Genomic DNA, 25,535 nt, shown 5'->3' on the forward strand with positions numbered 1-25,535 from the left:
GGGCATACCACACCATCAAAGGTCCGGGCGTGTCTGCTCACAGTCGTAACAGCAGCAAGCCAGATCGATTGACTGGTCAATGCCCGGCGCCATGTAGAGGGGGCTAGAAGAGAAAATGTCACCCTCACCTCCAGACGTGGCGGCCACTAGTCACTGGACAAGCAGCCTGAAGCTTTGGGCTTGTTCAGGCTCCTCTTCGGCGACGGCGACCTGCCCATATTCGGATTGGGCAACCTGGAGGGGGCGTCAAGTGTCATCACCAATGGAGACCCCGCGCGGCTGGAAGTGCCACCAAAAAAATCATCTACAGTATCTATCTGGTCACGCAGGCTTTCAGAGCCTTGTTGGTGGAGAGCCGGGCTCTTGAGGGACGTTTGATCACGCCAGAGGCATCAGCCCATCATTCCAACGGAGTATCTACGGTTCTAGTAAAGATCCAACTCCTACTCTGTACGGACTTTGAAGTCTGCGATGGAGCAGATCCAAAACTCTTAGCTCTAGACGTGACCATCGCCAACTCCAGTGGAAAAGCTTGTCAAACTGCAAATCTTGACATGTGTGACTCGTACACATCTCGATCATTGTTGTTGACGACGGACATATTGTCCGTACTCGGTGCCCGTCACTGAAATATCGACCATTTTCTCATTTCAATTCAGGTACTGATAGGAAAGTGCCATTTTTCTGTCCAGCCCGGGGATCCTGCTCGCACTCTTTGCTGCTTCTGAACTCCCTCTCTCCCCCGTGGGTTGATGCGGTGCACCTGCGGGGCGATGAAGGTCGTAATCCATGGTGGTTAGCGTGCTGTAACGTCGGCAAGGAATGTCATCGTCGGGCAGGCTGGATTGGCCGGGAAACAAGATTAAGCGTTAGTGGCAGAAAAAGGACAGCCAGTGCTGGAGGCCGCCTGTCTGAGCAAGGATCGTGCGCCGAGATTGGATTCTTCGGGCCACACTACCGGTCAGTGGCCCCCCAGTGCATGCCTACAACGCAGGAGGCTTGTTCGTATACAAGACGACCCAAGACTGCCCAAGTCTCTACGCCGAGCCCACTAGGTGGCGTCCTGGTGATCATCTCTCGTGCCTTCTGTACACACAATATGTCAGGACACAAGAGCGTGACACAAGAATGATGTTCGAGACATGTCTTTTGCTCATTATTGTCTCAGACCGCGTTGGAGTCTCAGAGAAAATAGAACTCCCAGATCCGGAGTATCCAGTACACACCATTATTGTAATCAAGACCTGAACCGATGTCTCCTCCACCGTGTGCCACCACTACTTGCCTAGATCTAGCACCCTGAAAATCCTGTACAAGGTCAATGGAAGCGAGCCACGTCGATCTGATCTTGGATTAGTTGGATGCAAGCAGTGCTGACAGAGAAGCACGCTATGCTTTCACGGTGCAATGCCCTTCTCCGTAGTTCTCCCGCAGAATGCGAACCACAGTACGGAGTAAAAATGCATGGATTATTCTCCGTAAAAGGAGAGAGAGCATTGGTTTGACGGAGGTGCTGGCTGGTCGTAGGTAGAAATTGAGAGGGAGCACACCACTATCCCGTACATCGAGACTCGTTACTCGTACGGAGGACATGTGCACGGAGATTTTCTCCCAGTTCAGCTAGTTGACCATCTTTCAAGCATTTCTTTTTTTTTCATCTCCATGTCGTTCCATATTTTCCATCTGGAACAATCGAACAATTCATTCTTGCGACTCCACTGGCGACGGTTGATGACGAATAGGCCAAAAAAACTATGCTGTCGTCCGGCACTTACCTACGGAGTTCAGATGCCATACGTAGAAAAAACTTCAGCTCCATCGTTCCACTTCGTGCGACAAGATCGATGAGTGAAAAGTGTGTTGTGCGTGCTGAGGAATCCTTCTAGAAGCTCTTCCGCGGTAATTGTCATTCGGTAATCACCCTCTTTTCCCCTCCACCCCGTGGGTTTGCGAGTACAATAGCTCCAACGTACAGTCATCCTCTCCCTCCGTCCCCACCAACAATACCACTCTCCGGAGCCAGAAATGTTGCAAGATCTCACTAATGGCTGTGGCCTCGTACATAGGCGAGGATTCTCCGATGTTACTCTGGCACATGGCAAAGTCCTTCGCCTCCCGCGCGTGGCTGCACGGTCGATGCGAGGTGTAGCTCGCATCTCGTTTCCGAGGGAAGAAGAAGGAGAGGTGAGGTACTCCGTAGAGGACTCGACGACTGTCGCATGTGAATGCGCATTTGTAAATTGATACTGGACATACAAATTTTCCACTGGTTCACCCTCCAAGCAGGCAGACAGATATGTATATGAGTGTGAATGTGGTGTGAGTGAGTATGCGTCTGCGTGCATCCTCCACGACCAAATAGCATTTCGATAGCCAGTGCCAGGTAGGTTCGCTTGCCTCCATCTAGAGGGGTGTCTGGTTTAATCATTTCCTCTTCCACTGATAGTACCGACTCTACAAACCTCGGGGAATAGTAGATATACAGGTACTCCGTACCTTCTCAGGTAATGAAATAAGACGAATTCTTGACCTTCTTGGTAATGGCCAAGTACTTCTTCTTCCAAGGTCATCATCCTCATCGTCAACCTTCCAATTCAGCTAATCTTGCTTTCCATCCTTCAACACCGCGGAGCAGAGCATCCAATTCTTCCTTCTCATCCTCCAGTTTGATCCTCCTCTCGGCATCGAGTTTGCTAAAGACGTATCCTCCTTGTCCATCAAACTGGAGAATCATACTATGATATTTCCACAAGCTGCGTCGATGACTCACCGTCATGAGCGTGGTCCCGAGCCCCTTTGCAGTCTCGTACATTTTCCTCTCCATCTCCAAGGTCACCGAACTGGTACATTCGTCCAAAATGGCATATTTAGGCTTATGGTAAAAGAGCCTTGCCATGGCGATCCGTTGTTGAAGACCACCGGAAAACACGTCTCGCCATTCCTCCACCGCGTCCCAGCCATTTGGCCGGTTGAGGATCGACTCGATCTCGAGAATGACCAGGATTTCTCTCAAGGCTTCCTCAGACCCGTTCTTTGCACGGAATTCGTACAATGTGTCGGGATAGATGATCTGGTCCCGCAGTGTACCTCTGCTCAGGTATGGCCGCTGGGGTATGTAAAAGATATCCTCGAAGCTAGGCTTCTTCACACTCCCACCGTACACGGGCCACAGGCCACCGAGAATTCTGAACAGGCTGGACTTGCCACAGCCGTTCGGCCCCACGATAAGCAGGTGGTCACCAGGTTTGATGGCAAACGTCAACTTCTTCACTAGAACATCACCGTTTGGACTGACAATGGGAACATCCTTGAACTCAATGTTTGCACTTTCCTCGATGCTTCCTCTCCCCTTTAGAACGGCCGCATTCTCTTCGATGCTCGCCGAGCTGACCAAGTTTTTCTCGAACCGGCCTGCACGCACGTCGTCCATGACGTCCAGCAATCCCGCAACGCGAGACGTATATCCCGCCAACTCGGTGATTTCCTTGTAAGAAAACATGATGCGCCCAAAGGCATCTGAGCTACTCAGTAGCATTCGACGATTCTTGACAAAGCTTTCTGTGTGATCACCGGCCGCTTGCAGGGTCTGTCCGGGGATCTTGAAGAAGACGGGTAGCGAGCACAGGATCAGACCCAGAGCACCCCAGAAGTACTTGATGACAAAATCCTCCATGAAGCCATGGTAGAAGCGTCTTCGCAGTATCCGGTTGACGTGTTTGATCAGCGTGAAATAACCTTTATCCAGGCCGTCCTTCTCTGCTTCATGGCCCGCGTACAGCGCGATTTCTTCACTGTAATCGATGAGCCGAGTATGCTGAAAACGAAACTCTCCCTCCAAGCGCGCCTCATCCGCGACGTAACGTCCAAAAGGCGGCGTCAGGGCCCGCATCACATTGGCTGACAGCTGCACCAGCAACGCCATTGCAAACAGGCCCTCGCCACCTACAGATTTGGAGAGAGAATAGTTGTAAATGACCATGTCCAAGATCGGCTTGGCGAGATTGGAATACAATTCAGCCAGCGAGTTGCTGAAGCGCGCAATATCGACGGTCACGAGTTGGTCGGCGTTCTTGATCCGATCGTCCAGCGCCGACAGAGCATAGAAGGTCATCTTTTCGTTGTCGAGATACTTTTCGTGCACGTGGTTCACGAGGCGTGTGCGGTATGCCAGCGCCAGTCGCGTCTGGTGGTACTGCAGCATGGAATTCGTAAAGGTCGCCGGGATAGCCACCATCATCCACCATACCAGGCCCAACACGAAGTCTCGTCCGCGGCCTTTGACCAACGCCGACACGACCTTGCCGTCCAGTTCGGCGACGTATACCGACAGCAGGGTGCGCAGAACGAGGAACACGCTGTGGCTCACAATCAGGCGCAACTCTTTGCTCCGCCAACCCGGGATGACGATCTTGAGCAGCCGTAGCAGGTTGCGCAGGAACTCTCTATTGATTTCCACCCTCTTTGTCTTTTGTTTTTTGCTAGGTTCCGACTCCTCCGCGGCTTCGTCGCTTTGCCGCGTCCGTACTACTCGTAGTTCATCTTGTCTCCTGGCCGCCGCTGCCTTTTGCTCCGAGATGGCATTGTGGATTCGATGGACCAGAGCCGCGACCAGCGTGATATACACCGTCCGCGAGACTTTGGTGCGGTGTTTTAGGTACAAGGATGTCAGATCCGAGATCAATTGTTTGACCGTCCGTCCTGGTGGGAGTAGTTTCGATTGCGCCGCCATGGCTGCTGTGTAGGTACACCGGCGCAAGTCAAAGCGAGGACAATTCGGTCGAAGGCGAGGACGATATGTCGCGATACACGGTCACAGGAACACTAGCCCGAGGACATCTCTGTCATGTTCTTCTGGAGTTTGGTAATGCCGCGTCGAGGAAACCAGGGGACATTGTCGTCACTCGAACTCGCATCACGTAGACGTCAACGCCCTACAGAGTAACACGTCTAGCGGACATTGGTCGTAATCAGTGCATGACACGGACCGCAGCCTCGGCTGAATCTGGCATGTGAAGAATCGCGGTCCACGTGACCGTGGGCTCTATAGTCACGCGAAAATAATGTTTCCTTCGCTCGTTAGTGTGCGATTGTTGAGTTCCCTTTGCAACATTGTTTTCGATTAATGGTTGAAACTAACGATGTTCAATTACAAGGAAATATTGGGAAGCTTGAACGGAGGCTCATTCGCTTTTCAAGTCTTGTCGGATCTTCACCTCGAAGTTGGTGACCAGTATTCAGACCTTTCACGTTCCTGTCCGAGCCCCCCTTTTTGATTCTTGCGGGTGAAATTGGCCGACTTCAGGATTACGAAAAATACCTTTCTTTTTGATTCGGTATATCTAGTCCTTGGGAATCGAAACGTTGGGTAGGGTGTGATGCCGTCGAAGCAATTCGATGCTGCATTGGAAGGCGGCAGTGTCAGCCACACTTTGTCGCTAAAGTCACCATGGAAAGCGTCATCTTCATCACTTGTGTCAAAGAGTCTCAAACGCGGTAGACGGAATTGTGACAAGCACTCGATACTCTTACAGAAGACTCTTCATGCTGTGTTCAGACATTTCGTCAGCACCAGTGGCTTTGATCCAATGAACAACATAGTTCTGTCTAGAGATGATGGAGCTGTGTGTAATACCGATCAGCTACGGCACAACAGAATCGGCTCATTGCATCCCCGCGAATACGCGTAGAAGCGACATGGTACGGAGTAGATTCCAGCTAATTGGCGTACCATTTCTGCTAAGCCTTACGAGTTTAAAAATGGAGTAAACAATAGCAAGTCAGATCTCCCTCTCATATCATATCAACTGGATACAAATCCGTAAGATCGGGACAAACCGCGTCGGTCGCTGGGACCACGTCGGAAAATCTTTAGAGGCTCCTTCCGCCCCTCCAACTCGAGTGAGATTTATTCTTGGTCGTATCAGAATGTCCTAAACCTCAGCAGGAGAAGAGGGCGTTGCGTTTGTTCTTAACCACTCCTCTTCTCATTTTCTCTACTTTGTAGACACTCATCCATCCATCCAACAAAGCAAGACTCATCTTCGGCACGCCCATCATGAATCGACCATCACGCAATGACGATACAGAAGCCCATCCGCACTGGAACCAGAGTCCGCACGCTCTCAGCGGAGATCTGACGACGAGAGCCGACCTTAATGGCATCGTCAATCTCCGGGAGCAGCGTGTGAACGAGTCGAGTCTCGACAATAACGAACCTGATCAAATCAACACGCAACCCGTCAATATCCCGGAGGCAGATGCAATGGCCATGAAATCCGCCAGCACCGTCCAGGTTGATCCACGAGATCCGCACCAGTCCTCGACTGATGCAGATCTCGCGGCCTTTCAACAACACCCACAACGGCAGCGATCTCTGGCTCATCGTCGTCATTCTTCGCAGTCATGGTTTCGGGGTTCAAACGCAGGTGGTGCAAGCCGTCCCAAACGCATCCTTGCAAAGATTGTCGTGACTCTGCAGAAGTACGTCAAGTTCATCGGCCCCGGGTTCATGATCGCAGTGGCGTACATCGACCCAGGAAACTACGCGACCGATGTCCAAGCCGGTGCCGACACACGTTACCGCCATCTCTTCGTCATCCTGTTGTCGAACCTCTTCGCCGTCTTTCTGCAATCACTCTGCATCAAGCTGGGCAGTGTGACGGGTCTTGACCTGGCCGAAAACTGCCGCAAACACTTGCCCAAGTGGTTGAATATTACCTTGTATCTGTTTGCGGAGGCGGCCATCATCGCTACTGATATCGCCGAGGTAAGCCGTAAGCCAGTAAAGCCCTGTCCGATACGAAAGTGTCAACCTCGAAATCCCCCTGGGCCGTTATACCGAGATATCAAATTGTGTCACATGGCTAACAAGTTGTAAATAGGTCATTGGTTCCGCCATCGCACTGAATCTTCTTTTGCACATTCCTCTCGTGGCGGGATGTGCCATCACCCTCGTCGACGTGCTCATCCTGCTCCTTTTCTACCGGCCCGACGGCTCCATGACGCGACTCCGTCTCTTCGAGTACTTCGTCATGGGCCTGGTACTGGGTGTCATGGTGTGCTTCTGCATCCAACTGTCCTACATCCGAGACACGACGGCCGGGCAAGTGTTCAAGGGCTACCTGCCCTCGGCGGCGGTGGTGGAAGGCAACGGGATCTACCTGTCCTGCGGAATCATGGGAGCCACGGTCATGCCTCACTCCATCTTCCTGGGCTCGGGTGTGGTCCAGCCACGGCTGAGGCAGGTTGACGAGCAAAACGGCCACATGGTCGCCCTCGTCTCGGAGGACGAAGAGGGCGAGAAATACCGCCCGTCCATCTACGCCATCCGGGCCTGCCTCAAGTATTCGATCGTGGAGCTCGCGTCGTCGCTCTTCACGTTCGCCCTGTTTGTCAATTCGGCCATCCTCATCGTGTCGGGCGCCTCGCTCTACCCCTCGACCGCCGCCACCGACGCCGACCTCTTCGGCATCCACCGACTCCTGAGCCAGAACCTGTCCGCCGCCGCGGGCACCTTGTTCGCCCTGGCGCTGCTCCTGTCGGGCACGTCGGCGGGCATCGTGTGCACCATGGCCGGCCAGATGGTGTCCGAGGGCATGCTGCGCTGGACCATCAAGCCCTGGATGCGGAGGCTCGTCACGAGGTCCGTCAGCATCGTCCCCAGCATCGTCATCGCCGGCGCCATCGGCCGCGGCGGGCTCAACCAGGCCCTGACCGCCAGTCAGGTCGTCCTCAGCGTCATCCTGCCCTTTGTGACCGCCCCCTTGGTCTGGTTCACCAGTCGCAGCCACATCATGACCGTGCCGGACGAGAGTGGCGTCCACGGCGGGGCCCCGGTCAACATGCGAAATGGCTGGGTGGTGACGGCGTTGGCCGTCATCATCTGGCTGGTGCTCGTGGTCATGAACGTCGCATTGCTCGCCCTCGTCGGTCTGGGCAAGGCGTGAGAAGTCGGGGACCGGGTTGGCGGGGACACAGAGATATCATGGTGGAGGGACACTGAGTACGAAGGGAAGATGTCTGCGGTGGGTAGCTTTGCATTCGGTACCCAGGCATGACGGTAAACGTCGTTCGATCCTTTATTTACCTGCCTAGATGCCCACACTCGTTCTGTTCACGTCGATGGAGTCAGGAGGGTAGGGAGGGATGGTCGGGAAAGGGTCAACTACGTTACAATTATAGGTGGTGACAGGATTATACAGAGTAGATGGTCGGATGGCATACTGCTATTACAATCATACACCGAGTCAAGGGTGTTTTCATAAGCTTCGTGTCTTCGGCGAGTCACAAGGCATCAGACAACAGAGTGTTACAACACAATAGCGTATTATACCCTCTTTGCAGCCCCGACTTGTTGTCGGTCTTTTTGTTTGGTCGAAGTCGGCATGTATCTGCACTACACCTTTTCGGTATGCAAGTTCCAAAGATGGAGAGTATCATGAAGACAGAATTATTTTTGGCATTCCATATTCCAAGCTAAGAGCCTCATGAGGTTGAGAAACCAGAATTCATTCATACCTAGGTAGGTATGTACACACACAGTATTCATATCCCAAGGACTCTAGAGCTGCATTGAAAAACAAGTATCATTACGGCACGTGGATCCTGTCCCCAGGTTGTATTCTCCAGTTTGCATAATGGTTGGTATGTATACATATATACAACATTGAGACCTCGTCATAGAGCGTACATCTGGTAGGTGGAAACGTTGGATTGCATACTTTCACCACAGCCTGTTGGTTGAAAAAGAGCAATCGAACATGGCCCTCTTTCAAAGTGGCTTTGTTACAAACTTTGACTCCTATTCAATTGGTTGTCAGTTGTCGTCGTCGTCAATAGAAAGTTGCCTCTCACGTCCTCCTCCATGAGGGCATTCCTGCAGGCCTTCTTTGTTCCTCTCGGGCTCCTTCAGGTGCAAGCGATAATGAGGTCTCTAGATGCGAATCTCTAGTCTCCTTGTCAAGATGGTGAGTGGTCAAGTCACCGCACTAGGTGTTGCTGTAACAAAAATAGAGTCATTCTTCAACCGGGCCTCCATGAGTCATGGTGTGCCTCGTCGTGAGAAAGGTCCGTAGACGTTTTGTCATTGATCAGCTCGCACTCGTGGGAGAATTGTTAGTCGCATCCGTGTCCGCGACGGTCTTTGATGCTGCCCGTTCATTGAGTTTCTTCTCGGCCTCCTCTTTCAACTTTCCCACCTCGACCCTCGTGGACTCGGGGAGCTGGCCGAGGTTGGAAATCTTGCCAAAGAACCAGACGCGGAAGCCGTCAAACGGGGTGCCGTGGCCGTGGGTCGGCTCCAGGATGAAGACAAAGTAGATGACGGTGAAGATGATGAGGGTCTGCTGGAGGATCTTGATGCTCTTGGTCCACGTCGGTCGAGCCCACTTGAGAGCCGCCCGCCGCCGGTACGTCTTCTCAAAGTGGAACTGCTGCTTGGGGTCGAGGTCGTTGAAGTCGGGGGGCCACCGCTTGCGAGCCCGGTAAGGGTTGTTGGTGATGTGGAACGGGGCGGGCTTGTAGTTGCTGGGCCCGGGGCGCCAGCCGAAGAGCGTCTTGAACCACGTCCACGCCGTCAGTTTCGTCGAGGTCTCGGTGGCGGTGAAGCGCCGGGCACGCGGGTGCGCGTAGGTCGGGCGAGGAGTGGCGAGCGTCGTTGTGGACGTGGTCGTCGGGGACGACGGAGAAGAAGAGAAAGAGGACTCGACTTCGAATGGTTTGGGGTTCGAGGGAGCGTTGGTGAAATTCGAAGGTGCGAATTGAGACGATTGACGACGAGGACTCCGAGTCGAGGCACCGTGAGCCTGACGACGATTTGCCTGTGGTAGGCTCCTGCGGCATTGCCGCATGAAGAACAATGCTCGTGCCGAGGAAGAAACCATGGTGAAAATATGCGACAATGTGGAAGAAACAATATAGAGATGGGTGAGTTGGTTGATGTTTCCCAAACTGCTGTGCCGTACCTACTTAGGTAGTCACGTGAGAAGAACCGGAAAAACCGATTGTCCGTCATCCCATTCTGATTAGGCGCTAACCGCTTTGCTTCCCCCCCTCCCTAAGCGATCATGGAGCTCTCGCTAAGGGCTGCTCGAGTACTTGGTCCTTCTGTCTTCCTCATCATTCACAATACCAACCTTCGAGATGGTGCTACTACACTACTAGTATACTGCCACGCACATAGTTCGTTATGATCCTGCAGTCTAGGCAGGTCTCGTATTCGGTTATGTGTTCAGCCCAACCGGTGAGATTTCGCATTCAGGGAAGCTGCAAGTTGGATAACATACTATTGGTGCTCTCTGACATCGTAACTTGCGGAAACGTGCTGTGCCCTTTTCCTCACTTGATATCTCTTACAGGAGCGGAAAGGGGGGAAGTCTTCTCTAGAAACAAAAGATCATCCTTCCTTCTGACCGACTTTGTCACGATAGCCATCCAACATGAATCTGTCGCGCTCATTCAAATTGCTCTGCTGTGATCAGAGTTGGAGTCTTGAAGTGTTGATCTCCCAAGTCGCCTGGAATCTAGAATGAATATCGCAGTTAGGCAAGCAATCAGAAATAAAGCCTACAGGTAGGCCGTTACTTGTCAGCAAATGACCATCAATCTGTGATATGTGGGTGGCTTTGAAACTCACAGCCAGAATCCAGAAAGGAAGTCCAAGAAGGTCACCGCCCCATTCAATCCCTCTTGCCCACGCAGTTTGGATCAACGGTGTGCCGATCAGGCGTGTGAATTCTTCAACGATGGAGAGAAGCGCGTAGACCCGTGCACGATAGTCTTTTCTGAAGAAGTCTATCATGACAGAGACCATGGATATGCTCGCTCCGAACCCAGCGGCAAAGATTGACAAGCCTGGATGATCAAAGAATGATTAGATCATGGTTGTAGTATTAATGAAAAAAAAGACTCGACAACGTACCTACGAACATCAGGCCCACTGTATTCGCAATGCCAATGACAAAAACTCAGCTGGCAAGGAGTCCTAAACTGCATCTGGCAATGAGTAGGTCCACACCTGTCGTTGGTAGCGTAGTAATACGTTTCAAGCCGATGGTTCCAAAGGGAAGAATCATCAGAAATACTACGATGTTGACGCAGTATATAAGAGTTATGAGGACTGCAGTCCGGGAGGATCCTATGTCAGTTGCAATGGCTTGGTGGATCGGGATATGTTCACACCTTTGAGAGAGGCCAGTCAAATTTGAAGGAAGCATAGGGCAAGAGGATGCCGATGCCGACCGATCTGAACTGTGCGAGAAATACACAGGTAAGTGCAGCCAGCGTCCTCCGATCTTTCAGAACGAGTTGATAGGCCTGCATTACGGAGGTGACCCTATCTTTCAGTGTTGTTTCAGGATCTTCCGCAAAGGCAGAATGCTCCGATGAGCCCGATTGCCTCGTAGGGCCCACCGCCTATCAGCCTGAATAAAGAGTTGATCCAGACGACATAGATGGGGATTTTAGCCCAGAGCAAACCTTCAAACCGACTTGTGGTTAGCAGACGCTGGAAGCACCATGGTAGACAACTTACAAGTCATCAGGATCCAGCCCAAGCAGCATATCTCGCCGAGTTCGCTCAGGAATAAAACAAGTCGACGGCCCTTTATATCAGACATGTACCCAAAAGGAATAGAAAGAAGCAAGGCTGTGGCAAGTGTCAGTTATTGTGCGCAACACCAAAAGCAGTTTTTCACCCTGTACTGACTGGGGAGCGCATCGAATAGCCCTTGCCACCTGCGTATCTGGGCCAGGTTCTGTTGGATTGGCTTGGTTTTGCGGCTGCTCTCCTCGACTGTGCCATTGTAGTATTGTTGACAGATTGCTGACTCGTAGAGGCGGACTGTGGGTATAGCCTGAACGCTTTCCTCGAACTCCAGGCAGACCATGAGGAAGATGAGATAGACAATCATGGGGATGCGGCTTCTCGAAGAAGATTTCCATGGTTTCGGGGTTTCGTCTTCGTTGGGCTGAACATCGTGCAGTAGTGGTGCGCTGTCTGTGACACCTCCGTTTGCAGTGTCTTCGTGTTCTATATCATCAGGGACTCGACCTTCAATCGAGGTGTGGATATGCTGGGACATTTGAAGAAATCTGATCGTATGTCTTTGGCTTGGGCTAGTACATTTCGGCTATCGATAACTCGATGCCCAGGCTAGAAGGTCACGATGAGGATGAAAAAAAGGGTCTCAAGGCTGACGCCTGATTATCACCCGGTGCATCTGATTGTCACTTATCCAGGAGAAGACGCCCATGACATCGGGGGCGTCGTTGTTTGTCTCTTGCGATCCCCTTAGGCCAGTTTGACATGCAGCTCACTATGTAGGCTACTATTCCGTACAATAGGCCCCAAAAGTTCAAGTTAATTAGGTCCAATAGTGGGTATAAATAAGGTGGCAAGTAAAAAAGCTTGCCTGCAACTTGCAGCCACAATCCCCGGAGCCATTGCCTCCTCTTTGGCCTGGGGGCCCTTAAAACAAACTTCAGCCTTGCACTTAACCGAAGTTCCGGGCACGGCTAGTCCCGCCTCCTTGATTCGGATGATGGCTGGACCACCTACTCTACTTCAGAGCAGATTTTTTTAGACTACATTTTGTATAACGTTTTGTCTTAGCTGCAGAGGTTCAAAGCATAGTTCAAGGATGGAGTGAATGCGTATGACGAGATTGCAAATCATAGCAGGGCGGGGCCGTCAAGATAGCGACCCAACCATCCTGACCGGCCTAGAGGGCACACAATTCCAGCCGCTCAACAAGGTGATGCGCCCGACGGCGTGATCAGGCGCAGGAGCGAAAGTTTTGAGATCGCTCACGGAGTATATCTATATGATCTGAGCCACCTCCTTCACTAGACGGTTGCGAAATTGCATTTTCCAGTTAACTTGCAGTTCACAAGAAGCACAACTCCTGCGGACATGTCTTGGCTGTTGTCATTCCTCTCGCCCGGCTTCCCGCTGGGTCACATATCTCAGACGGACCCAATGGCGCCAATGATCCCTTTGCCACAAGATCATAACACGACTGTCATTCTCGGAGGAGGAATCATTGGACTTTCGACCGCCTACTACATGGCCCGAGATCAGTTGACGGAGTCGAATCATCTTCCACACATCGCCATTCTCGACTCTGAGTCAAACCTCTTCGCAGGTGCCTCGGGCGGTGGCACCGGCATCATCGGCGACTATGCGTTCAAACCCGAAGTTGCGGAGCTAGGAACGTTGTCTTGGGAGCTTCAGTCGCATTTCCCGGCCAAGGGAGTGTAAGTTGAAAAGCCAGGTCCCCAGAGCTCGAGCAACATTGACGGCGGCCCGAGTCTTGGACGGATCTGTGCCCACCTGGCCAACAAACTGTGCGCAGTTGATTGAAGCCCTGGGATTCAGATGGCCAAGGTCGCATTCTGGGCTTAGATCCTCGACGATGATGAAATGTTCATCCAAATCTGCGTGCAGTAACTTGGGTAGGCTGACCTGAACGCCCTTTCGTGGTGCAGAGTCTAGATGCTTGGCGAGATCAGTCAGAGCGCGAGCTTCGAAGGCCTGGCGCCCGCTACTGAAGCTGATTTCCGGGGTCAGAAGAATGTTGTCAGGGAAGTACTTGAAAATGGCGCTTGTAGGGGAAAAGGAGTCTCCAGGAACACCAGTCGATTCAAGTAGCTTGTGAAAATGTAGCCTGAATGTGTGGTTCGTCGAACCTCCCTTGACTGGCGTAACTCCTTTGATGGTGGGAGAAGGTGTCCAGGCAGAGGCTGCCGCAGATCCGCGAAGGAATCGGTCGATGGCATCTGCAGAGTCGAGGACAGGAGTTGCTTTTGCTGCAGACATAATGGACGGTCGCAATGCGGGTGCCGGCGAGGGGATTTTGCTGATCTTGAGAAGTCGAACCCGTCCAGAGGATACTGCAGGACAACCAAGGTGGGATCATTTCTTGGTCTTGGGTATTTCACAGTTCATCCAACGCCTGAGGACAGCTACACTCCCGCACTGAAACATTCATCAATGAAATCCTTCAATGGTGACCTAAAGTGAAGTTTACGAATCCGGACGAGACTGCCATAGAGAACAGAAATGCAGACAGCTTACCACCGTGAATAACGTTGGACTCTTGTAAAGTCCAAACCAGGAATTATCTTCACAGACAGTGTCTTGATATACGACGCATCGCGTGACAGGCACCTGGACGGTCATTTGCCTACCGTCAGACAGCACGACTGGGAGTACGAGGCAGAGATGCGTGCCGTTAGGGTCACTGTGTTGAAACTAATCAAGTAACTCTTAAGACATATTTTCTTTCAGGATGTGAAAGCGATAATCTAGACAGGTGCTGGAGGCTTTCAAGGCTCGTTGTTCGTCTCTGAATGGTCTGCCCTGACGATTTTCACCCCGAAGAATTGCACAAACTTGTGGGAGTGAAGACCCCTTGAAATGGGTCCTGGGCATGGACTGCTGAGCCCGCGATTTCGATTAAGTCAGGAATGTTGTGTAAAAAGTCGACATTTCTAGCAAGGCTGGGCAAGACTGAGGGTATGTCTACCCCTACGACTCTTTACCTAGGTACAATTTCTCCTGTGAGAACACAGCGACAGAGACGGCCCTATTGCCTGAGGGGTCGTTAGGGTTGTCTTTGCCAAGCCACAGGACTACGAAGGTAAAACTTCGGACAATGGGTAGCCGAGGTAAAAAAAGTATATAGACTGAGACTGCCAATTTTTACCCCAAATTACAAGCAAATATCTGCCTGTTTCGGACACTATGGCCGAGTGGTTAAGGCGATGCCCTGCTAAGGCATTTCCTTCGGGAGCGCGAGTTCGAATCTCGTTGGTGTCGATTTCTTTTTTGTTTCCCTCTTTTTTTTTTCTTGGGTTCTTGTTTATATTGCGTATGTCCTCGTGACTAGGCTGTGAGTGAAATAGCTCCTTCTTTCCCTCATGTGATTCCCATAATACATCATCTCTTCAGTAGCTGATACCCGTTGTCTCGGGCCGGCAGTCAGTCTTTCCATCCCCTTCTAGACATGGGCTCTTTTACAAGACGGAGTTGTCGAGATCTACACGCTCCGGCAACGGGGACTATGACTTCACCATCCAAAGTTGCTGCCGTTCATCGAAGGCCCATGAAGGTCGTTGCCATTACGTGCCGCTGGTCAACCGTGCTGGCGCGTACTCTCCGCACTCGGCTATCGAGACCTGGATACAACCGGTGAAGCCGAAACTACCGGACGCACGCAAATGGTCTCGAATGCGGGGAGTTCAAACACGATGAAGTCGATGTCCGACTTTTCAACGGATACTGTATAAAAGGGTTGGTGTTCGCATCTTCACTGGCTATCGATGGTGTTCCAAATTCTATGAGCAAGGACACCCCGGACTCTATCCAAGTCGAGACGCTATGTCAGTTGAGAAGGAAGTATTCCTCATTGGCCCCGGCCTGATAGGTGCGGACCTGTTAGAACTCCTTCTGGAGGATGGGTATCATGTCACCACGATGGTGCGCCGGGAAGAGCACGCCGCACAAATCCGGGAATTGGGCGCAAAGGTGATCATGGGCACATTGGATGACAAGGACATTATCCGACAGCATACGATTGCAAGCCCGATAGTCATCCATGCTGCAACGGCAGACCATCTTCCTTCAGTCAAGGCGGTGATTGAAGGCGTCCGAGAGCGTGCCGAAAAAGGACTACAGACCATCTTCATCCACACCAGCGGTACGAGCGAGTTGGTCGACAATTCCAAGGGAATGTACAAGTCGGACAAGATTTACTCCGACGAGCGTCCCGAGGAGGTCGACACGGTTCCAGACTCTGCTCCTCATCGCCAGATCGACTTGGCCATCCTGAAAGCGCGGAAGGAGCTCGGGACGAAGGCCAAGATCATCATCATTCTTCCTCCGCTGGTGTATGGCGTCGGCAAACGAATCAAACGGCTCACAATCCAGCTTCCGACCATGGCCAGGTTCGCCTTGAAGCACGGATGGGCTCCCGTCATTGGCAAAGGACTTTCAGTGCGATGCACGATCCACGTGCAGGACCTGGTAAGGGCGTACATGGTCATTCTACACTGGATGGAGACCAGCAGTGCCGAGGAGGTCCTCAAGAACCCTTATTTCTTTTGTGACAGTGGCGAGGAAATGGCATGGGGAGATGCTGCCAGGGAGATTGGCAGGGAGTTGTTCAAGGCAGGTAGGATTCAAGATCCAGAACCGAGACCCGTCCCTCCCGAGCTGTTCGACGACCTCTTCGGGCCGTACAGCCCAACGACGGTCGGGGCAAACTCCAGAAGCCGCGGCGAAAGACTGCGGAAAATGGGATGGCAGCCCAGAGAGAAGGGCGTTTTGCGGTCACTTCGGGAGGATGAGCTGCCGATCATATTGCAAGAGTCTGGCCCTTTCAGTGGGTATACCGGTGTTGCGTCGTCTGGGACACACGTATTGAAGAGTCTAGAGTAGTCTGTTACTGCAAAAAGCACGGAGATTGAGTCAGTGAATTGATAAATCCTAAAAGTTCAATAAATTGCCAAGACTTTCCAAGAGAGAGAAAACACCTTCAGAGCACGGAGCAACCAGGACACCTGAGAATACGCTGATTTCACGAAGGACACATAAGACAGCCAAGAGGGTTCGAAGCACTACGGCCTGCAGTGTTTCTTTCCCTTACCTCTTCATCTTTGAATCAACATATATTGACCTCGCTTTCACCTCAGTCTCACTTGAGCCTTTGTGACACAGTGGCCCTAACGCCACGCATCTCTTCCTTGTGCTCCGCAAACAAGCATGATAGAATATCCAACAATGAGCTGATTTCGAAACTGCTCCAGGTTGGCGAACACTCCCCATACTTGACCGTGGGCTGTTGTGAGGCTCGGAATAATCGTCTGCTCGATCTAGAAGCACCTTGTGTTTCCCCTCGGCAAGATTCTGTGGGATACGATGACACAGTTGTTTGGAAGTTGAGGGTGGAGTGGACGGGATGCTTAGGAGAAGTGATTGGTGTGCCTGGGGAATATCCCGTCGTTGCCGTCAATGGTCTCGTACAAAGTACTTTGGTCTAATAAGATGAGATCTCGTCATTGAACCTCAAGAAGAGCTTTAGTGTTTCTTGTGTTGCATTTGTCGGTGCCACACAGACTATTGAATGTCAGACAAGGAAGATGGAGAGGGTGTTCACAGAGGATTCGGGAGTTGGTCATCTCAAGAATCGCCAACATTGTTGTGTACGAGTTATCGTCGTCGACCGTCTCTTATCTCTACAATTTCTCCGGAGGATCGATTTATCGCGATGAAGCTAGCAGGGCTTTCGGCCCCATGAAACCTCGATGTAGTGGATTTTCATCGACGAGCCGTTATGTATCAAGTAAAGAAGCCGCATCTGAGTGGCCGCGGCGCAATCTGGAGGCTGATGGAGCAATTATTGGCGTGGGATTCTAAACAAGAACGCCTTAAGTTTAGTACTGTAGGTAATCACGGAGTCTACGGGTAGTTATACTTGTAGGGAGTGTTTAGGGACTTGGCTAACCTAATCCTTTCACACTCATGCCTAAATTTGGCCGAGAATGCCATTGCCAAAGCCCATGAGTGGATTTGCTCGGCATGGCACGGTACCTATTGCTTTTCTTAAACTACCGTACTAGCTAAGTTCTGCCTAGGTACCTACATTAGGTAGATACTCTAGGTGCGATAGTTGTTATCTACTGTCTGCGCCTGCGCCCTGAACCGTTCATTCTTGTCTCGTGCACCCACAAGGTCCATTCACTATCGCAAAACACGGAACACGCTTTTCTTGCGTCCCCTACGGAGTACCAACTTATCACTCACTGTACATACAGTCTTGCCTTCTCCTTGTACATCTCCCATATGCTCGCTGCGTCCTCCCTGCCATCTCTCGAGCCGTCTAACACCTCTCACTTTGCTCCTCGAACCTCACCTCAATCATCCTCGCTTCGTATTCGCGCCTTCACACAGCGAGTCGACCGCGTGCGACTTAGATCAGCCCTCAACGATGACTCGCAGGGTTTCTGGACCCTCGCATCTGTAGCCAGTTCCTTCGATTTGCCGACTGCATAGCCTTCTTATTTGTCCGCCGGTTGCCGCGTCTGGCCTCAGAGAATGGCTTACACTGCTGTCTCACAGGCTGAGCACGATGCCATCTACACTCAATCGCCGGACCTAACCCTGCATGCCGACAGAACACGCCCCGAAACATCCAGCCCTCCACTTTCCCTCTCCTTCGATCATGTGTCTCGAGATGGGTACCACTCGGATGTTCCGCAACCAAGTGCGGAGGGTAGCGGCGCCGCGAGCGTTGGAAATCTCCTCAAGTCTTTGAGCTCATCACAGTCGTATGAGATGGTGGAAGACGACGACTACGAGGAGCCCATGCGGACACCACAGGGCTTAGGGTTGAACATGACCGCACACGCGCCGGTAGAAGACGACACCCTCACGTATGAGTCCGAACAAGCTCCGATTAGGACCGCGTCCATCAGCCGAGACCTCCCTCTCAACCACCCGACACCGGATCTACAAACTCTGCAAGGGGCGTTTGTCAAGAATGTGGAGAAATTGGAAGAGAGCGCTGAGAGACTGAGCATGACTTCGAGTCTAGAAGAAGAGTTGACCAAGATGAAACTGGACCAAAGACGTTTGGAAAGACAGTCGTCTGCACCCACAACCTTTGAAAACGGTGGCGCTTCTACAGCCCAGAGGCAGTTCTCGACCAGTTCATGGTCAAATTCCATCCTCAGAGTCAATCAGACGGCCAGGTCAGGAGGATATTCACCGTCCGGGTACATCACCTCTCCAACAGGCTCGATACACTCGGGACGACGGCAACAGCAGCACACTCTCGACCGCCACTCGTCCAAGGGCAGTCGTCATGATCAACCATTGACGGAGCCTCCCCGTGAAGGTCGTCCACTGGACTTTGGGTCTACGTCTCATCCCTCTGATGCTGCCATCATTCCAGATCAAGAGATTGTTCAGTCACCTGGCGCCTCGAACAACTCGTTTTCAGAAGACAGACCGCCAACATCTGGTTCAAATGATACCTACCGACAGGCTCAAGCGGCTTTCAACGATTTTGATGGTGTCTACTTCAATTCCGGCGCGTTGTCCCAGAGAAGTGATTCTATATCGCGTCATATCTCCTTGCGCCGGCCTCCATTGGCGCGTGATTCCAAGGCTTTCAGAGAAGCGCAACCGGGCGAGCGCATGATATACTATCCGGCTCCTGTCCCTGTTATGCTGAATCTTCCACAAAGACTGTCCAAGATGGATCTAAGCGAACGTGAAAGACGGCGACTTCAGGGTATATCTGCGATACCTGAAGAACTGCGCAAGTCAGCACCCTGGCTAACTGATCAAGATAACACGAAAGTGCCTGGTGGTAGGAGCTCACTGAATCTCCCACCACAACTACGCGCCAACGCCTTTTTTGAGCAACCAAGTGTCACACAAGATCTCGAGTTAAAGAATGGTTCGGCAGTTCGTACTCTTGACAGTATCCTGGATGCTGCTGCCTATGCTCCGGTCAGTGCATTCACGGACCATCCCATTGCTGGTCATCTGGGCAAGGAAGTATATGGCCAAAATGGCTCGCCGCGAAAGAGCATGCAATCCACAGAAGAAATGAAAAAGAAACGTCGAAGTTCTTTGAGTACTTTGTTGAAATCGAAAAGATCAAGCACGGGACTAGATGGTGCGCGAGTAGGCCGCACCAAATCCAAGGATTCCAGGACACCGCTAGATGGCGAAGACAACACCAGTGGCGACGAACTCGATCGAGCGGCAGCGCAATCCCTGGCGCCTGGTGAGGATGAGATATCTGATCGTGAAGAGGACGCCGAAGACGCCACCCCACAAGGATTTTCCGCAGCTCCAACCACCCTGCTTGCTGAACTCCAAATGCGCAAAGCTCATCAAAAGCAACGCAATAGAACTGCGGCAGATGCTTTTCCAAACGGCATGCACTCAACTCTGTTGCAGCTTGATGCTGTGACCCAACTTCAACAGAAAGCCCGGAAAACTAAGCATGTTACCCTGGCTTGGGAAGACCATGACGAGGCCGATAAGCAGAATTTTGACGACGACGAGGTTCCTCTCGGTCTTTTATTTCCCGAAAAGGATCGTTTGGAGACGTTTAATGCACACCGACCTGTCGGACTTCTAGAACGGCGAGAGATGGAAGACAACGAGCCTTTGAGCCATCGACGCGCCAGGTTGAGAGGCGAACCACTCCGGTCGATGAAGTCTGACACAAAAGCCCCTTACATTGAACAGATTCCAGGACTCTCCGAAGGAGTTTCCGCTGAACATGATGACGAGCCGCTAGCTCAGCGCTTGGCGAGATTGAAGGCGGAAAGAGACAATGCGAATGAAGGACAATTCGCAGCAGAATTGAGTCAAGAGCTCGGCTTGAATGTGGGAAAGCATGAAGCTCTACCTTCTACCACTCCCGATCCCGAGGAGACATTGGGTCAGAGACGAAAGAGACTCAAGGAAGAAGCATTGCGCAATGGCAGACAGGTGAGCGGTGAAAGTGCAGGCAGTGCCACAAGACCACAGCTGCGATCCATGCACAGCCTAGCCGACGTTCTACAAGCACATCCAGTTGGCGTGCAGGATCGCACAGTTCTCAACGAGTCCCATGGCTTTGCAACGCGCAATTTTCATGCGCAGGGACCATTGCTGAATTTTGCTGAACCTCCGTCGTTTCCTCGCATGGGCATGCAGGCTCTCCAGGGTAATGCCTGGGGTTCTGGTCAACAGCATGGCGGATATGCCAACACCCCTTACGGTAATTTCTACCCAAATAACGGCATGACCGCAATGCCACCCGGTCTCTACGGTGCTCCCATCCCTATGCACATGCAACAACCTATGGCTGGCTACCCCGGCCTTGCGACTTATGGAGTTCCAGGCTATGTTCAAGATCCGATGAGTGGACCACCACTTGATCCGAAGCAACGAGCACAAATCGATCGTTGGCGTCAGAGTATTGCTCAGTGAGCTTTTTGTCACTTCTAGGGCCAGCAAGCCTTTGAGTATTCTCGCCAGCTTCGTGCACGGGATGGGGAATACCTCTTGTTGACGGAGCGAATAAGGGCTGGACAGGTGCCAGTCTAGTGGTTGACGATTGGTGAAACCTGGCGAAACCTGGAACCAGAATGAAGAATTATGTATTTTTACGACGAGAAGAACAACACCAATCGATACCATGATGACCTTGTATGATGTGTGTGCTTTTGTATGATTCGTCTAGTCGACCTGCAGGAGTACAGTAGAGCATGTGTGGTACCCGTGCACCGGAGAGTAGCAGTTATTGTAGAAGCCCAAAATGTGCTGTGACTTGCCCACTGACTGATTGATTTCTCGGGACTCGAAAGCCTTGGTTCCGGTCTACATATTCCGTAAAACAAGGATAAATGATCTCTGGTCGAGTCAAGACACATATGGCTCCTATTTCAATACTGTACGATGCTGGGTGCGTGGTGGAATTGTGATGTTATCTACCAGGACTCCGTAAATCATCGCAGACTGAAACACTTCACGCCATTGGATCGTCGCTTCTCAACCGAACTGCATCTGCGACATCAACTCACTTCTTCTCGTCGTGCACTTGACTTCCCGCAGATCTCGAGGACCATCGTCTTGATACCTTTCTTGTCTCATTATCCTCCAGAGTCAACAAACACATTCTTATCGACTACTCTGTACAACATTCAGCTTCCCGCCTTTCCTTTCTTCCAGTCGGTCCCAAGCCATACAGCCTCCGCCCGCAGCGAACCAGCCGACTCAAGAGCGAACCACCGTCCTACCATTCCTACCCCACGGATATCAATGCCCTTGTAGAGTCGAGGTATCTGCCATGACCAAGAGGTGACCATGAACCGTGGGCGCATGCAGGACGTCGCATCTCTCAAAGAATGATTCCTCCCGAGTGTGGCGCACCGACGCATCGGACATGATGAATCCGAACAAGGCGACCTATCCGCCATTGCAAAGACACAGGAGGAGGTCTGATCATATGTCGCCCACCTCGCCCTCGAACCCTCGTCGAACCGTCGATCGTACCAACAGATATAGCGACAACCTCAGTTCCGCTGATGCCAACCCGGCCACCGATGACTCGGACAGCCCATCTCTCAATCTGACCCTCTCCTCTCCTACCTACGACCGATATCGTGCCCTGCCTTCCGCGCCTCCCGGTCTGAATACTTTCGGATTCGAGTCAAGACACCATCAGAGATCTTCCGAGGATCATGGTCGTGCAAGATATCGTACATCGGACGAGGATGCTCGTCCTGCTACAAGCGATGCCACCGATCCGCACCTGGCATCCCCATATCAAACTACGCGGACCATGGGACAATACTCGGACTTGCCCCTGAGACCTGCACCTGTCACATACAACACCAGTCCCGACAGTTTCAAGGATCACATCTATGAGCGTTCAGTACCGAGACATGAAGAGCACACGCTCTCTCCCACATTCCGCACCAACAGTTTCCCTTCTCCGGGTCTAGACAGACCTTCGTTCGATGAGGCACACCATGTCAAGGCCCATGCTGGAAAGAAGAGCAGGCTGAACTTGCTTAATCCTATGAGCCTGCTCGCTCGACGACGCTCGTCACAAAATCAAAAGCTCGACGATGTCAACCTCAGTATCAAGACCTTCTCGGTTCCTGCCCTCCCCGACGACTTCGACCCCAGCATTCGAGGCAAGGTTGTGCACGATTTTTCCGCTCCTCGCACTCGTAGGCTTCCCTCTCAGAATGACCTGGGCAGTATCGATTCGCCGGCAGTACGATCAGCAGACCCTCTGCGATGGCATGAGCCCCCTAGCGGAAGATTGTCCACAGGCGGCACTCCAAACCTCAACCACAGTCCCATGTTCAAAGAGCATTTCCAAGACGACCGGCCAACTTTGCGACCAGATAGGACAGGGTACTTGCATAATTTCAATGCCTCGCAGATTGCACACGAATCACAGGACTCGGAAAGCGTGCCTGCATTCGCAAAGCGACTACCTGCTGCGGTACCACAAACTGATTCAGACTCCAAACCTCCACCCGTGGAAAAGCCAAATGCACCCCTTCCACATATTCCACCTGGCGAGCCGTCACCTCCTCCGCCGACACCCCCGCCAAAAAGCACTCCTTCGCCAAAATTCGATCCTCCGCCACCAGCAGCACTGCCCAAACATATGACCAGCACTTCGTCTCGTTTCAGCTTCCAAATGGGAGGCTCCGGCTCCTCAGCCCAGGAGAAATTGCTCGAAGAGAAACATAAGCAACACGAGGCTACGAGGAAGACCGATTCACCTGATGTGGACGAAGAGGATGACTACGCCAACTACGACTTTGATGCTGACGATGGCTTCGAGGAAAAGATCCCCGGCGTCAATGCGGATTATGACGAACACGATGCCTTTGGTGACGACATCCCTGAAGGAAATGCACTGGTTGCTCGTTACGACGATCCTGCTCCCGATGTGTCCATATGCAGCACTTCGCCCCACGTTCCGCCGCCCATCAAAACTCAGCATACCGATCTGCAAAGGGCTTCCTTCCAAGGGTTTCACTTTACGCCACAGTCGCTGACTTTTAGCCCAACAAGCACCAACAATGCCTCTCAACCTACGCCCCGTGACAACGAGGGATTTCCAATCGGAATCGCAAACTCCAGAGAGTCTTCCCAGCATGGCAACCCCGAGAGAACCGACAAAGATACAATGGACGATGGCCAGGTTGCGATGTTGGGAGGCCTCGGCATTTCTACAGCTGAAGTCCGCGGCCGACGAACCTCGTATACGACGCGTCCACAAGGTCAAATCTTCCACGACGACGACCTATACTTTGATGATGGCGAGTTCGGCGACTTCGACGCCGACATGACCCCCGGCGAGTTTGACGAGGCAATTTTCGACGACGACACGGGCAGAATACGCGACATCCCCGCCGAAAATGCACTCAGATTCGAGGCAGCTCGGGAATCAACGACTCTCGAAGCCGAAGCCCAGTCCAACAATTCCTTGGACGATGACGCTCACGCAAGGTCTTCTGGTGACTATGGAAGTCAGACAAACGCTCCTCGGGCATCTCTTGATCCCCATCACACCGATTCAAATTATCCAGCGCAGAAAAGTAACGTTTCTGGTCTCACGGAGACGAATCTCGCGGCTTATCACGACGCGTTGGCTTTGGCGGCCAACCAGGCGGCTGCAGAGGGCAAATTCGACCGCAAAGTGAGTTTTGGCCAGAATTCCGACGACACGTCTGATCCACCAAGTCAGAGGAGAGTGATCTCGGACGATAGTCGCCTTAGTTACAATTTTAACTCTGCCATTGCTGAAGACGACGGCTTCCCCTTTGACGATGATCTCGACGATGACCCTATGATTGCCGAGGCCAATGCGGAGGCGCTTGAGAATGATGATGAAGGATTCTATGGACGCGAGTTTGGCTTCTATGCTCGGTCCTATAGTAAAGGAGGTACGGATCTTGTTAATGGCGGATACTTTGCAGAACGTGGTTCGAATGGCATCAAGCGAAGTCACAGCGGCAAAGCGAACTTCCAAGAACCCAGTTTGACGCCAATCACTGAGAGAAGCGAATGGAGCACGAGGAACTCGGTCGCATCCTTGCAAATACCCGGTGGCTTGCCAGCTTCGGCACAGTCTCTCCCCAGCCCAGGAATTGCCCAATTACTTGAACTTGATTCGCCCGCCTATGACGAAGACATGAGCTTCAGTGCACTTTTGAAACTCCGCGGAAGGACGTTTGGGGGTAGCTCCTCAAGTGTCAGTAGCTCAGCAGCCGGCCACCCTTTGAGTTCACCGTTGGCTCACTACTCCAACCCTCCGTTCCCGCCCGGAGACTTTGGCTCGAGAATGTCAGCATCGATTAACGGTCGATCGCCATCTGCCGACATTCCTGAATCGGAAGAAGAAGACGACGAGAACGAAAGGCCGACTTTGACGCAGAACACTCCTAGAAAGAAGACTGTGGATCACCATCAGGTCATGACATCTCAAGAGGAAATGCCGGCGTCTCCCGGATGGCTGAGTAGCGAGCGGCGCAAGGGACACCACAGCCGGACCAGCAGCGGAGCCGACAGCGTGACATATTCGCGCGATACGGATGGACGATGGGTATTGGAAAGGAGGAGGACCGATGAAGAGAGTGGAATTGAAGAGATTGTCGATCGCGAAGTGTTGGCGGGAGCACGAATTTGATCAAGAGATGGACATGGATGCTTTTGCTCGTAGGAAACGAGTTAGGGGTCTTGTTGGCTGAGAGAATAACACACGAATCAAATATATGACCAACTACATGTGGCAGAGAAGAAGTGGTGGTCTTTTGTCTGTTTTGTCCTTCTTTTGTGGTGTTTAGACGGCGAGAAAGAGAAAAGCTTTTGAGAGAGGGGCCCCTTTTCACATACACGACCATTTTGGTTTACATCAGATACCTCTACGCATAGGTAGGTAGTATATACCTAGTCAGTTTCATGATACCCTTGTGGCTTTGCACCAGAAGAAACAGTTTGG

General features: G+C 52.0%; 8 protein-coding genes and 1 non-coding gene across 9 annotated transcripts; 5 read left to right on the forward strand and 4 right to left on the reverse strand.

Annotated features, from left to right (window-relative positions):
* Positions 1-2,275: 2,275 nt before the first annotated feature.
* Positions 2,276-4,896, reverse strand: PV06_08160 (uncharacterized protein). The gene has a single exon (XM_016409467.1). The coding sequence runs from the start codon at positions 4,727-4,729 to the stop codon at positions 2,582-2,584; it is 2,148 nt and encodes a 715-aa protein (XP_016259775.1). The 5' UTR covers positions 4,730-4,896; the 3' UTR covers positions 2,276-2,581.
* A 1,033-nt stretch (positions 4,897-5,929) lies between these two features.
* On the forward strand, positions 5,930-8,332 carry PV06_08161 (uncharacterized protein). Its single transcript, XM_016409468.1, has 2 exons — positions 5,930-6,766; positions 6,882-8,332. The coding sequence occupies exons 1-2, from the start codon at positions 6,056-6,058 to the stop codon at positions 7,944-7,946; spliced, it is 1,776 nt and encodes a 591-aa protein (XP_016259776.1). The 5' UTR covers positions 5,930-6,055; the 3' UTR covers positions 7,947-8,332.
* Positions 8,333-8,395: 63 nt separating this feature from the next.
* Positions 8,396-9,911, reverse strand: PV06_08162 (uncharacterized protein). The gene has a single exon (XM_016409469.1). The coding sequence runs from the start codon at positions 9,879-9,881 to the stop codon at positions 9,090-9,092; it is 792 nt and encodes a 263-aa protein (XP_016259777.1). The 5' UTR covers positions 9,882-9,911; the 3' UTR covers positions 8,396-9,089.
* A 1,439-nt stretch (positions 9,912-11,350) lies between these two features.
* PV06_08163 (uncharacterized protein) lies at positions 11,351-12,080 on the reverse strand (the record flags this gene model as incomplete). The annotated part of the gene is made up of 3 exons (XM_016409470.1): positions 11,351-11,475; positions 11,531-11,644; positions 11,705-12,080. 3 exons carry the CDS (start codon positions 12,078-12,080, stop codon positions 11,351-11,353), a joined length of 615 nt encoding a protein of 204 aa, XP_016259778.1.
* Positions 12,081-13,204: 1,124 nt separating this feature from the next.
* Positions 13,205-13,816, reverse strand: PV06_08164 (uncharacterized protein; the record flags this gene model as incomplete). The annotated part of the gene is made up of 1 exon (XM_016409471.1): positions 13,205-13,816. The coding sequence occupies one exon, from the start codon at positions 13,814-13,816 to the stop codon at positions 13,205-13,207; it is 612 nt and encodes a 203-aa protein (XP_016259779.1).
* Positions 13,817-14,737: 921 nt separating this feature from the next.
* On the forward strand, positions 14,738-14,818 carry PV06_08165. The gene has a single exon. It is a non-coding gene; the product is annotated as a tRNA-Ser (tRNA).
* Positions 14,819-15,030: 212 nt separating this feature from the next.
* Positions 15,031-16,472, forward strand: PV06_08166 (uncharacterized protein). The gene has a single exon (XM_016409472.1). The coding sequence runs from the start codon at positions 15,380-15,382 to the stop codon at positions 16,436-16,438; it is 1,059 nt and encodes a 352-aa protein (XP_016259780.1). The 5' UTR covers positions 15,031-15,379; the 3' UTR covers positions 16,439-16,472.
* A 1,259-nt stretch (positions 16,473-17,731) lies between these two features.
* Positions 17,732-21,214, forward strand: PV06_08167 (uncharacterized protein). Its single transcript, XM_016409473.1, has one exon. It carries the CDS (start codon positions 18,095-18,097, stop codon positions 20,993-20,995), a length of 2,901 nt encoding a protein of 966 aa, XP_016259781.1. The 5' UTR covers positions 17,732-18,094; the 3' UTR covers positions 20,996-21,214.
* A 350-nt stretch (positions 21,215-21,564) lies between these two features.
* PV06_08168 (uncharacterized protein) lies at positions 21,565-25,518 on the forward strand. Its single transcript, XM_016409474.1, has one exon. It carries the CDS (start codon positions 21,951-21,953, stop codon positions 25,221-25,223), a length of 3,273 nt encoding a protein of 1,090 aa, XP_016259782.1. The 5' UTR covers positions 21,565-21,950; the 3' UTR covers positions 25,224-25,518.
* Positions 25,519-25,535: the final 17 nt, after the last annotated feature.

This window comes from Exophiala oligosperma, assembly GCF_000835515.1.
Source record: "Exophiala oligosperma strain CBS 72588 unplaced genomic scaffold supercont1.8, whole genome shotgun sequence".
NCBI classification, from domain to species: domain Eukaryota; kingdom Fungi; phylum Ascomycota; class Eurotiomycetes; order Chaetothyriales; family Herpotrichiellaceae; genus Exophiala; species Exophiala oligosperma.

Coding starts and splice junctions, on each gene's coding strand:
- PV06_08160 (XM_016409467.1), bottom strand. CDS start 4,729: ATGGCGGCGCAATCGAAACTACTCCCACCAGGACGGACGGTCAAACAA.
- PV06_08161 (XM_016409468.1), top strand. CDS start 6,056: ATGAATCGACCATCACGCAATGACGATACAGAAGCCCATCCGCACTGG. Junction 6,767..6,881: donor TCGCTACTGATATCGCCGAG/GTAAGCCGTAAG, acceptor AGTTGTAAATAG/GTCATTGGTTCCGCCATCGC.
- PV06_08162 (XM_016409469.1), bottom strand. CDS start 9,881: ATGGTTTCTTCCTCGGCACGAGCATTGTTCTTCATGCGGCAATGCCGC.
- PV06_08166 (XM_016409472.1), top strand. CDS start 15,380: ATGTCAGTTGAGAAGGAAGTATTCCTCATTGGCCCCGGCCTGATAGGT.
- PV06_08167 (XM_016409473.1), top strand. CDS start 18,095: ATGGCTTACACTGCTGTCTCACAGGCTGAGCACGATGCCATCTACACT.
- PV06_08168 (XM_016409474.1), top strand. CDS start 21,951: ATGATGAATCCGAACAAGGCGACCTATCCGCCATTGCAAAGACACAGG.